We start from the raw sequence: 13,827 nt of genomic DNA on the forward strand, positions 1-13,827 counted from the left end.
ATAAATAAAATAAATACTAGCCTGCCTGCATGATAAATGTTATAGGTGACACTAAGGGGCTGGTGTAAAAGCATTGTGCAGCCACAAATAAATTTTCATGTTCTTTTGTATTTTTGTATTTTGCTGTTAGCAGTCAAATGTTTATCTTGGTTTAGTCTGTCACTAAGCTCAGGTAACCCATTAAAAAGCATCAATTTTTTTGTATTTCGTGAAACCCTCATTGCTATCTGTGCCTCTACTGGGGAGAATGACTCTCTGGTCACCATTATCCCTAAGATCAACTGTAATGCCCTGTACACACGATTGGACATTGATTGGACATTCTGACAACAAAATCCATGGATTTTTTCCGACGGATGTTGGCTCAAACTTGTTTTGCATACACACGGTCGCACAAAGTTGACGGAATTTCCGATCGCCAAGAACGCGGTCACGTACACCACGTATGACGAGACTATAAAAGGGCAGTTCAGAACCAAGCGCGGCACCCTTTGGGCTCCTTTTGCTAATCTCGTGTTAGTAAAAGTTTGGTGAGAGACGATTCGCGCTTTTTCAGACTCGTGGTTTTCAGATTGTTTTCTGCTGTTCAGTTTGTGCTTGTGGGTTTGTATCTGGTCTTCAGTGCGTGCAGTGAGTTTGTATTTGACTATTCAGTATGTTCTTGTCCGCTCGTTGCTGTTTTTCAGGTCGCTCTTCACAGGCCTTGCTGTTCTTCAGTGCGTTCTGTTACTTCGTTCTGAGCAGCCGACCGTTTTCTAGCCATGTTGCGTATACGTACTCCTCGTAGAGTTCGTGCTGTGTGGGGGCTTGGTGTTGGGGTCCTTACCTTGTCACAAGTCCAGTCAATGAACAGGGTGGGGAGGAGTTCATGGACCAAGAATTGGTTGCTCCAGCGTGACCAGTTCTGTCACATGCCTTTGCTCCGTGAGATCCGTGAGAATAATCCTGATGATTTCAGGAAATTTCTCTGGATGACGGACCCCGTATTTCACCGTTTGTTGGCTTTGCTGACCCCTTATATTAGCAGGCAGGATACCTGCATGAGGCAAGCCATCACTCCGGAGCAGAGGCTAGTCGCCACCCTGCGGTACTTGACGATGGGGAGAAGCCTGCAGGACCTCAAGTTCTCGACAAGCATCTCCCCCCAGGCTCTGGGGGTCATTATCCCAGAGACCTGTTCTGCCATCATCCAGGTCCTGCAGAAGGAGTATATTAAGGTAAGATTTTTATCCCTTAACATCACATTTTATTGTATTTAATGTTTGTTAATATATTGTATTTCTTTCCTCATTCCCTAATTAACATGATTGTAATATGCTGTGAATGTCCCCTTTGTCCTCATGCATGCTGGATTTTTATGTACATTTTTTTTGTCCTTCATGCATATTTGCCTTCACTTACCTCCCCAGCATGCTCTCCTGGCCCTATATCCACCTTGTGTAGTCACTTAACAATTTATTTTGTCAGCTCCATAGTAGTGCTTTACCCTAAAAACCCCCTAAAATTTCGAAAATTGTGATGTGTGTTTGAAATTCAGGCAGAGTGCCAGAGGCTTTTTTTTGGTGTAGCAAAATCATTTGGAACCCTCCCTCCCCTCCCAACTGCTAACTCAGCTGATAACAATCCTCTATCTGCTGACTTTGCCAAACCCATACACACTATACCCACCTCTTTTGTGGTCAGATTTATGGATGAATTTCCCAAAGCATGTAGTGCAAGGGTCTGCCTGAATACTTTCAAATGGTACTGTTTAAAGTTTCGGTATCCTATTATTATCTTGATAGGTAATAGCAGAATGTAAAAATGTGCTAAAATGTGTACAGTGTGTATTTACCTCTTTGTATTATGACACTTCTTACCGTCCAGTGGGCTGCCAATAGTGTAAAGTAAGGAGGGGCTGGCCAAAGTAATACACATTATTTCATCTCTCAATGAAGTGGAGATGGTTACCTGTCCAAAACATCTCCCCCCCATAAAATTTTACAAATGGCCCATGGGGGGGGGGGGGGGGGGGGGGAATCTGATAGGTGGACCTTATACCTTTGTTTTTAAATACCCCCTAAAATAAATGTTATACTGATGTTGGCCAAGAATGTTTGTGTCTAATCTGCTTGCAATGTTTCTGTGCAAAATGATTAATTTCTTTTTCTTGTTTGACTCCATAGTTTCCTTCCACGCCACAGGAATGGCAGACTGTGGCCTCCCACTTTGCCCAGCGGTGGGACTTTCCTAACTGCGGAGGGGCAATTGATGGGAAACACGTCCACATCGTCCCACCACCCAACTTGGGGTCATACTATTACAGCTACAAGGGGTTCAATAGTATTGTAATGTTGGCGGTGGTGTCGGCTACTTATGAGTTCCTGTATGTGGACGTGGGGAAGAATGGCCGGATGTCCGATGGTGGAGACATCGCCCAGACGGAGTTCTACAGGCGTCTCCAGAATGGCAGCTTGGACTTGCCACCTACAGAAGACAATGTGGAAGGACTCCCATTCTTCTTCGTTGCGGATAAAGCGTTTGCGCTGGGGGACCATCTTATGCGGCCATTCCCGATGAGGACCCTTACCCCAGACCAGAGGGTTTTTAATTACCGGCTGGCCAGAGCCAGAAGAGTGGTGGAGAACACGTTTGGAATCACAGCCAGCCGGTTCCGCCTATTTCTTACACCCATACACATGGCGGAGTATAAACTGAATCATATCATCCTGGCGTGCTGTGTTCTCCACAACTTTTTAAGGTGAAATTCTGCCAACTATGCTGCCTCAGTTGGGCCTGAGGCTGGAATTCAAGTAAATGAACCAACCCTGACGGCGCTTGAGGCTGGCCGTTCTGGCTTGCCCCCCCTGAGTGCCCGCGAGGTCCGTCTTAGATACCTTAATTACTTTGCGGATAGGGGGGCCATCAATATGCCAGACAATGTCTGATACATTTTTCAAATAAACAAAAAATTTTAACTACTAAAATCTTTGGTGACATTTACTGCTTGTGTTTTTTTTAGTTGACCCTGACAGAAATGTGGGGAGTCCTGAAAATGGCGTGATTGTGTAACCTTAAAAAGCACTGTTGGGAGTAATTTACTAAAGGAAAATACACTTTGCTCTACAAGTGCACTTGAGACTGCACTGAAACTGCACTTGTAGTGCAAAGTGGATTTGCCCTTAGGAAATAACCCCATTGTCACAGAAAACACCAATTTTACTACAACTAAATTTTAGGAGCATTAAAACAATAATCCACACATTCTTCAGTATCAATCTTTTTAATACCAGCACAATCACATGTGTATTTATAAAAGGTTTTTAAAAGAAACCAACATGTTTGTTGTATAACAATTTTTTGGGTCACATTAATAAAAGTAGAAGATGTCCATTTAAGGTAAAACAGGCATGTTTCAAACAAACAAGAAAGACACAAATCTGGAAATTACAAAGTTCAACTTTTGTAGAAATTGAAGGCAATATCAGACATGAGTATTTATAAACTGTGTTTGATATTGCGTTCAGATGGGGTGAAGTCACCCCTGGAAAAGCCAAAAGATGCACACAAATTGTCGATTGTCAACATGTGCTAGCTGCCATCACGGGGATCAAGGGACGTGTTTTGGGGGTGCAACCCCTTCCTCACAGCTACTTTATTATTGAGGAAGGGGTTTCACCCCCAAAACACCTACATTGATCTCCCGGGTGCCCCTGGATGATGTGACTCTATCACGAAACGCCACGTAGGGCAGAGCGACGTGTTCTCGTCACCTCCCATTGCTGCTGTTGTCTCCAGTAGGACGCTGTCTGTGAGTTTCCGGCCGGCGCTCCAGACTACAGTACATGCCTACTATTGTCTACTAACATTGAGCTGATGTCTGAGTACCTGTCAGTGTGAACATCTTTAGCCTGACCCTGCAGTCTTTGATGTCCCATCTCGGTATAAGGTCTCTGATCCATTGGTCGTGGTTCAAAGCAGTATTGACAAACAGCTTTCTCTGATCCTCTGTAACGGGGGATCATGAGTTTCTGGTAAGTGGCCAGTCTGATTTCACGGTGGTGGAGCAAGCATGCTTTTTTCTTCTCACAGCAAGAATTTGTTTTTTGGAACTTTTTTAAGATACTTTCATATCACTTGGGTGATTTATTTTTTATACATGGACTTTTTATTATCACTTTGAACATTTTATTTTTGGATTGATTATTCATTTGACATGTGTTTTGTATATTATGTATACACTAAAGGGGAACTCTTCACTTAGTTCTAAATATTTGGTTTGGTGATGATGTGTATGATCACCAATCTGTTTTAGCGCGATTCAACCCCCTTTTTTTCTTATTTAATTTCACTGTGTTTGTGTTACATAGATGAATCGCAGCTATAATTGTTATTGTTTATTTTTTTCACGATACAATTGTCTGTTTTGGCAGAGTTCCAAGATGAAGAAATATTTGGGTCACTTTGTCAAGCTTGAATACTTACCTGTTTTGTACAAGCTTCACAGATGGAGACACCCCTATAGTATACACTGGAGCACCTGTGTGGGACCCCCAAATAAAAAGGGTGTTCTGGTGTCCCACACTAGTGCTCCAGCATCTAGATGTGTAAACTGCTGCTGAGTGTCCTCTCCTTACACAGAATCTAGTTTTCATTTCATTCTAGTTACCAACCCATCTAGACACCAAAATTATTTGATGAGAAGTAGGCTAGCAAAAATGTATTCAAATGCATATGTCCAAAACATGGTGTTTTCTATGCCGAACGAACAATCTTTCATACGAACGAATAATGTGCCCATGAACATGAAAGTTGCCATTTTAAACTGTACAACAGTAAAGAAAGGCACATGGAGCAGCACGAACGTTAGAAAAATAAAGAATAGGAACACAGGAGAACTACTTACTTTTTTGCAGCACTCTCCGGATCCCTCTGTACTGCTCATGCTCCCTTAATTTGAGGTCCGACCACCGCTTCCTGAGCTGATCCTTGGATCGTCGTACCCCGAAATTCTTCTGCAGACTTTTGACCACTTTTGCCATGATCTTGGTCTTTCTGACATTGGGGTTGGGGTAAGGTCCATACTTCCCGTCATAGTCAGCCCTCTTCAAGATAACGAGCATCTCCAACATCTCCCCAAAGGACATATTTGAGGCCTTAAATCATCTCTTCCGGGATCGGGACGTTTCTGGCTCCGGGCTTCCCTCCTCCTCCTCCTTGTTGCTGTAATTAGTATGCACCTGGTGTGTCTCCGCCATGTGCTCTTCCCCCACTGCGCCGAATGAGAAGGGGCGGGGAATAGACTAGAAAGAACATCAGGGGCGGGCGGAGTTTCACGCATGCGCAGTGTATATAAAGCGTAACACGTGTACGTAGTACGTACGATCTGTGAGCGGAGGAAGGAGTATCGGAGACGCCGATCGTGATAACAAAGGTGAGATCTAAACTTGGGCCTATACTGCTTCTGGACTGAGGCCTATATTGTAACAAGATTAGTAGAGTTTCACCTGACATTAGGGTTTGTCTTGTGTTGTGTCTTGCAGATAAAATGGATGGCTTCAATGACCACAACTTCCTCCCCCTGTTCATAGACAAGTACAGGGAGCTGCCCTGTCTGTGGCAGGTCAAACACCCCCAATACAATAATAAACAAAAGAGGCAGGCAGCGCTGGAGAAACTGCTGGAGTTGGTGAAGCCGGTGGTCCCCACGGCAACCATCCCCGATTTAAAAGCCAAAATTGGTGGCCTAAGGAGCACTTATCTTAGGGAGCGCAAGAAGGTCTCGGATTCCCAGAGATCCGGAGCTGCAGCAAATGACGTTTATGTCCCCAGGCTGTGGTACTATGAGAGACTGCGATTTCTGTCAGACCAGACTGGAGTCAGGGAATCCCTCTCAACCCTTCCTTCCACTCTTCCTTCCACCCTATCTTCCACCCCAGCTGAGGCTTCCGATGTCCAACCTGGGACTTCCAGCCAGGAAGAAGTGGAGGAGCCCAGCTGTAGCCAGGTATGGCATTCTTCTACAGATTTCTGGTCAATAAATAAATGATGTTTACTAGATGTTATTATTGATCACTAATTGCTGATTAATAAAGTGTTTTACATATCAATAGACAGTGGTGGGCAAAAATAATTGGGACAAGAATGAAAAATGCTGGGCTCAGAATGATAATCTTTTATATTTGTTAACATTCAATTTGCAACAGTCATGAGGTGAAAATTGTGTGGGATTGATGAAGAAAAAACTAAAACGATTTCCCTTTTTCATACACAGAAGACCTCAGCCAGGACGAGGCTGTGGAATGTGGCACACAGGAGGAGGCTGTGGAATGTGGCAGCCAGAAGGAGGCGGGGGTAAGTGGCAGCCAGGAGGAGGTGGGGCTAAGTGGCAGCCAGGAGAAGACGGGGCCCAGTATTAGCTTGACAGAATCATAGGTCCCTCCCCTCCGCCTTCCAACCAAAAGGAAGGGGAGTAACATGCAGGATTCAGCACTCAGGCTGATTCAGGAGGCTTCTGCGTCCCTCAGAGCCTTCCCCACTCCTGAAGAGGCCTTTGCCTGCATGGCTGCCACAAAACTGAAGGACATGCAGGAGGATCAACGCCTCCTGTGTGAGGACCTTCTTTACAAAACACTAACTAAGGGGGTGAGGGGTGAAATCACACACAAAACCCACCTGTGTGAGTTGGACCATCCTCCTCCTCCTCCTGCCACAACTCCACCACCACAGACACAGTGTGGAAGGAAGCGTGGAAGGAAGACCAGAGAGTGATGACCTGGGTTCAGTCAGGTCTGGCAAAAGATGCAGGCTCTTGTATGATCACAGCCTGGGGACATACATGTTATCTGCTGCTGTTCAGGATCTCTTGGACTTCTGGACCAGACTGCACTCCCTTATATATGGACTCCTCAGGCCACCAATTTTGCTGTAAAATAATTGATGTGTGCCCTGGGGGCCAAAGGCTTCACCAATTTCTGTTGTTTCTCCAGCGTTGCCTCCCTCTTTGTTTGGTTCTGATCCCTTAATAAAGGATTTTTTGTTTCAATTATACACGCCTATGTGTGTTTTCCTTCAAAAAGGACAGTTTGTTTGTGAGGAGGCAGGTACATTTCAAAAATACAATGTGAAATTAACAAGAGACACCAACACTAAGCAACCTTCTTGAGATTAAATAATACAAGATAATAATGGTGTTGTGGTAACTTGACGCACAAAACACACCAAAAAATATTCTGGATGTAAAAAAAAAAAAAAAAAAATTAAAAACACGATCAAGCTTGAAAACAATACAAACCAAAAAAAAAAATCTTTTTTGTCAGATGTGACAAATCAAAATATATTGATGAAATCACGATAAATAATAAAGAAAGAAGTTTGTGAGAAGTCTGTGTGAATATGAGCAGCAAAACAACTTCATTCTTCTAGCATTATAAAGAAGAAGAGAGTGCGCTGCATTAAACAATTTTAAACATTGCAGCCTGACGAAAGTGCTATATCCATTCCGAACGCTAATTTTACCAGACCGAGCTGTTCCGTTTCGGAATTTCTTCTGAGCATGCGTGGCACTTTGTGCGTCGGAATTGTCCACACACGGTCGGAATTGACTCGATCGGATTTTGTTGTCGGAAAATTTTATAGCCTGCTCTCAAACTTTGTGTGTCGGAAATTCCGATGGAAAATTTCCGATGGAGCAAACACACGGTTGGAATTTCCGACAACACACTCCGATCGCACATTTTCCGTCAGAAAATCCGACCGTGTGTACAGGGCATAACTGTAAGCGAAAATGCAAAATTTGGAATCTCCTCAGAATGGGAAGAGGGGAATTTTTCCAAAAGGGACACTTGTTGCTGTGAAAACTGTCAAAGAAAGCATTTCTCCTACTTTAGAGAGATTTCTTCTTAGTTCCTGCTTTGTCTTTGGGTCAGGAAGTGATGCGAAATCTCCTCATAGGGACACAGGCAACTAAAAACCCTAATGAGCTTTAACCCTTCTTAACGTTATCCAAAAGTTAAAAAAAAATCCCATTTCCTGGATTCCCTGATTTGGAAAAGAGTAGGTATTTACACTCTAATGCCCCGTACACACGGTCGGATTTTCCTATGGAAAATGTTTGATGGGAGCTTGTTGTCGGAAATTCCGACCGTGTGTAGACATTTTCCATCGGAATTTCCTTCACACAAAATTTGAGATCTGGATCTCAAATTTTCTGACAACAAAATCCGTAAATTCCGATCATGTTTACACAATTCTGACGCACAAAGTTCCTTGCATGCTCGGAATCAAGCAAAAGAGCTGGCTATTGAACTTTTTCTTGGCTCGTCGTACGTGTTGTACGTCACCGCGTTCTTGACGTTCGAAATTTCCGACAAGATTTGTGTGTCTGTGTGTAAGCAAAACAAGTTTGAGCCAACATGCGTCGGAAAAAATCCATGGATTTTGTTGTCGGAATGCCCAATTGTGTGTACGGGGCATTAGGCATATCTTCCCAACGGGAGAACTGAACTTTTATGACTTACTGAAAGAAGAATTTGCCCTTCCTACCTAGTATTTTTTTCAGATACCTACAATTGCAGTATGCCATTAGGACCCCATTCCACCAAACACCTATCCTCCAACAGAACTCCTTAGAATCTCTTCTAAAGTCTTCCGATCTTGACAAACCCCTTTCTTAAATGTATGCCTTCCTCATAACTCATTACAGAGCTAGGACCTCTCTACTGTTCCAGAAGTGGAAAACAGATATCTCTACCCTTTCTGAAGAGGAGTGGAAAGATGTGGTAGCTCTGTATACTAAATTGATGATATCTGCTAAGGATAAATTGATCCAATTGAAATTTTTATATAGGATTTATTATACCTCTCAGAGTTGGTATACCAACTGACATATGTGAGCAGAGGCTGCCCAGCCAAATATGATAAAATCTGGTGTGCATGGATAGATTACACTTGGCCTCCCCTTTTTTCACTCCCCTCCCCTCCTTTTATGTGCCTTGAAACCTTTCCGTTAAGATGGTATATAGCACTTTTTCTGATTTTTGTCACTGAACTGTACTTTTTGTGAGGTTCATACAGATTATATTTCTCTGCTCGTATTGCACTAATGTATGATACTTGATCTGTGGCGCTTTTAGTGACAGTTATTGCTGTACTGAATTTTTAAAATTATCAATAAAGTTTTTACTGCTTAAAAAAAATTGAAAAAAAATGAATATTAATGATAGTCAGCTTTTGCAAAAACACAGGGTGTAAAATTTAAAAGAAACATGCCTCCAATCGTCACACACATTAGAGTATAAAAGTAACTGCTCACTAAGGTAACATAAAGGAAAATAAATCTGGCAAGACATCACAAAAGGTAAGGCCAATAACATATGTGGCATACTTTTCTGGCAATATAGTAAAATCTGATTAAAGCCTTTATTTTTGGCTATTGTTTGCCTGTTGTGAGGTTTTGTGTTTGTTTTCTTGTAAATGAAAACCTATCAGTAAAGTGTAATTACTCTGTTACATTAGTCTATACTTTACAAATAAATAGGAACACTAACCAAAGAAAAGACTAATGCCCCGTACACACGGTCGGATTTTCCGAGGGAAAATGTGTGATAGGACCTTGTTGTGGGAAATTCCGACCGTGTGTAGGCTCCATCACACATTTTCCATCGGATTTTCCGACACACAAAGTTTGAGAGCAGGCTATAACATTTTCCGACAACAAAATCCGTTGTCGGAATTTCCGATCGTGTGTACACAAATCCGACGCACAAAGTGCCACGCATGCTCAGAATAAATAAAGAGATGAAAGCTATTGGCTACTGCCCCGTTTATAGTCCTGACGTACGTGTTTTACGTCACCGCGTTCAGAATGATCGGATTTTCCGACAACTTTGTGTGACCGTGTGTATGCAAGGCAAGTTTGAGCCAACAGCCGTCGGAAAAAATCCTAGGATTTTGTTGTCGGAATGTCCGAACAATGTCCGACCATGTGTACGGGGCATTTGGCAAAGAATTCTGAGAACTGTATATTAGTAACACACAGTGTGATGACTCTGCTCTAGAACATAAAGTCAACTTAAATCTTGAATACAATAAGGTATAATAAAAATAATGCAATGTAAAAAAAGAAAATCTATGTGATAAAATGATGCTACACATTTTTTTTAATATATCTAGGTCTACAAGCAGTGTTTGTAGTGTGGCAGTGTGGTACACCACCAGAGTAATGATGCAGGATTCTCAAACCAGCAGGTTGAGGGGCTCCAGGAGATTTGCTTATTTGGGAGGAAACTAGCTTTTCAGTTTCCTCATTTTATGGAAAGGTCCACTTTTGGACCTGGAGCCCAAGGGATTTCTTAGAGATCCAGGTGGGATGAAATCTCCAGTCCTGGGTTCTGATTTTGAAAATCACAAGCATGTGTGCACTGGGAAAAGCCAGAGACCCAAGCCTGAGGGTCAGAGCAGTGAGGGGTTGTTGCCTATATGGGCTGACAAGGGAATGATCTGCGGGAGACAGACCAGTGTCTAAAGTGGAAGGCCTGAGCAGCAATGCAGTCTGTGTAAGCCAGGAGACAGAAGGCTGGATATTTAATATTCGTGTTAAGATTGAAAACCCCTGTGTGGGTAAACCTGGATGAACATTTTCTTTTATAAAAGTGGGCCAGCAAGCCCTGAAACTGAACTATTTTGTGTGGACTTTTCTTGCTAGCGGGCGCTACACTTGAGCTAAACAACCCCCAACTTTACAGTAGCTTGCTATTTTTAATGTGAGCTAAGTCACAGGTTAGATGTATAAGATAACAAAAGAACGCCCAGTGCTTTTTTCTATTAGAAGTTCTGCATGATACCAAGATAAGGCCCTATCATGGTGTCTAACCACACATGGTATATGTGCAAAATCCATTCATGATTTAAATGGCCTCTCCCTTTCTTTTTAAAAGTGTTTTTGTGCAATCAGATTTATTTAAGTGGTTAATGAGCATGACAGCTGAACAAAATTCATCTTTCAAGGGCTTACTATACCCCACAAAGACTGGGCTCTATTTACCCAAGGGTAGGGGCACTGTGTCACAGATGTAATTCTGAAATAGGTTATTTCATTCATGTGCTATGGGCCTGTCCTTAAATCCAGAACTTCTGACAGATTAATGTAAAGTATCATCGACACTCTGGGTCTGACACTGGGAACAAACCGCTTGCTCATAGGAATAACTGACAACATTAACCAATATTTTTGTATTCTTCATTTTATGCAATGCCAAGGATCCTCCTTAGAAAAAAGCTGCCCATCCCATCCACTATGGACATATGGCCATCTGCCATTAACAATACTTTACCTTTATTACAAACGTACTTACCTGGGAGGGGACTGTCCTAGAGAAATTTGCTTAGGGGCTTACATTATACATTGACTAATTATCTTGCCCTGCCTGGAAGGGCACTCTTCAGGAACAACAGAGAAGCAGATGACTGCAGTACCTTCTGAGGTATATGTACCTTCATGGATGACCCTCTCTCCTGTACTTCCCTCAACCTCTCTTGCTCTTCCCGTTCACAGAACTTGCTCAATTTTCCATATCATTAAATCCCTTAGTGGATATGGAATGACTGTTTGGGCCTAACATATGATGCACAGATAATAAATGTTGCTGTTGATCAGGTATAATACATACATTTTTTACTCTGTCAACCTTTATCTGGCTGTATGACATACCATATGACAAATATGTGCTGCATTTTGTATTTTTTTACTTAAAAATTAATAAACCTTTACCTGTTAAAAAGAATTATCTTTCAGCTGCCTTAGTGCTGTTTTCTAATATCTGATTAGATGCTACGGTTAAGCCACATACAACCATCACTGACCTTTGCACTGCCTTATGCAACACTCTGCACCTTCCAATCTATGGTTATTCTATACATTATTTTTTCTATACTTTACCTTATTTATTCTGGTCAGTGCTGTGTTTTAGAAATAAAAAGCAATCAAACTAATGACAATTTTAACATTAGTCCATTCTTGTAGTAACCAAGATGAAACAGAAGATGAATTGTTCAATGCTTTAAACGGTTATGTTTATTTGACCATGCAATGTTTTTCGCCTCTTATTTCAAGGCTAACCATTGTATTAGTCTCTGCCAAATAAGTCTGCAGAATCACCCATGGTTATGTCTCGGTACTTGACTGTTTTGTTGGACATCAATTCTTGGATTACTACTTTAGCTGTCTCTGTTAGCCTTTTTTATACTAGAGATTGTATTGATGCCATAATTGCATGTATTTGGTTAATATTTGTATTTTACTTGACCTTTTACAAAATAAATGAATTGCAAAACAGAACAGAAGATTAATATCTCTTCTTGGTCATCCTTCTTGTATAATTAACAAAAAAATGAAAGTACTCACCTGAGTTTTGGAAAATGCTCTGCAGGGATTAGTTCTTGTAAGGCGGAATTTCCTGTCAGTTTTAAATGAGTCAAGCCATGCAGCCCAGTGACAGGAAATGACATCAACTGGTTGGATGAGAGATCTCTGAGGAGAAGATTAAGTAGACCATGTCACCAACATATTTCTATAGTACAGTGTTTTCCAAGTCAACCCTTAGGATCATCAAAAGTCCAAATCTTCTCCCAAACACATAGTGTGGCTTTAATAATTAAAGTCACACTAATATTACACTTGTGCTACCTGAAAGCATGTCAAGAAAAACCTGTTGGTCCCAGAGGAATGTGGATTAAAAACAGCTACAACAAAATACTACAACAAAACCCAGACATTCACAATAAATGTATTTAAGCATGTAAGACTTTTTTTATTTTAGGCTTATTTACTTTAAAAAACTGCAACAATGGGTCTAAATCAGGGATATGCAATTAGCGGACCTTCAGCTGTTGCAAAACTACAAGTCCCATCATGCCTCTGCGTCTGGGTGTCATGCTTGTGGCTGTCAGAATCTTGCTATGCCTCATGGGACTTGTAGTTCTGCAACAGCTGGAGGTCTGCTAATTGCATATCCCTGGTCTAGATATTAAAACCACATTTAAGGTGAACCCCCTAGCTGGAATGCAACAAATGTTTTCGTTTTCCATCCTAATGTCTGCTCTTGTAAAAACTATTTAAACAATTTACAGTGATTGTAAAAATATGAAAGTTACTTTTCAGTAACAAACACCAACTACGTGTTGTTCTGATGTTCTGTTTTATTAGGAGATTATGCTGGGTTGTAGCTGAAATATGCACAAGATATAAGCGTGAGAAAAATATTGTTGCCAGAAGTCACTGAGCTATAGATGTAATTTCTCTTTCATAGCACCTCAATGCTCATTTACAGAACACGTTTTGTATATTTTGCACAAAAAAAAAGTTAAAAGTAAAGGCTGCCAGTGGGCAGCTAATGTCTGTAACAAAGTAGTACTGAATGCTACTAGTAAACAGTCTCTCTTGGCCAGGCTAAAAATATGCAGTATAAGTGTTTTATTTACTTCCTTTATGCACAAGCTGTCTGTATGAACAGAGACAAAAGTAAAATCAGGATTTGCAGCATAGATGCACTCTATACATTACTTATTGAACACAGCAGTGTACATCTCAGCTCATTCTCAGCATGTCAGGAATAGAGCTGGGTGCTGAGGACAACACAACCCCTGGCACCAAACCAAAAAAGAAGCAGACAACCCCTGGCACCAAACCCCTGGGACCAAACCCAAAAGAAGCAGAGAGGAAGATGACAGCGGATGGAGCAGTGACTGGACCCTTGACCTGTCATTGCTGGATGACTGCACACTAGGAAGCATGTGTGCCATGCTGTGGATACTTGCACATTATAGCACCTCTACAAAGTGGAACTTAGT

The 13,827-nt window shown here is 41.7% G+C and overlaps 1 protein-coding gene across 1 annotated transcript in view; it reads right to left on the minus strand.

Moving 5' to 3' along the window:
* LGR5 (leucine rich repeat containing G protein-coupled receptor 5) overlaps positions 1-13,827 on the minus strand; it is a 223,604-nt gene that overhangs the window by 18,718 nt on the left and 191,059 nt on the right. Inside the window, exon 15 of the mRNA XM_073620041.1 lies at positions 12,383-12,508. Within this exon, the coding sequence (XP_073476142.1) occupies positions 12,383-12,508 (126 nt within the window). The remainder of the gene's footprint in view (positions 1-12,382; positions 12,509-13,827) is intronic.

The sequence above is a fragment of the Aquarana catesbeiana genome, linkage group LG03 (genome assembly GCF_042186555.1).
Source record: "Aquarana catesbeiana isolate 2022-GZ linkage group LG03, ASM4218655v1, whole genome shotgun sequence".
NCBI classification, from domain to species: Eukaryota; Metazoa; Chordata; class Amphibia; order Anura; family Ranidae; genus Aquarana; species Aquarana catesbeiana.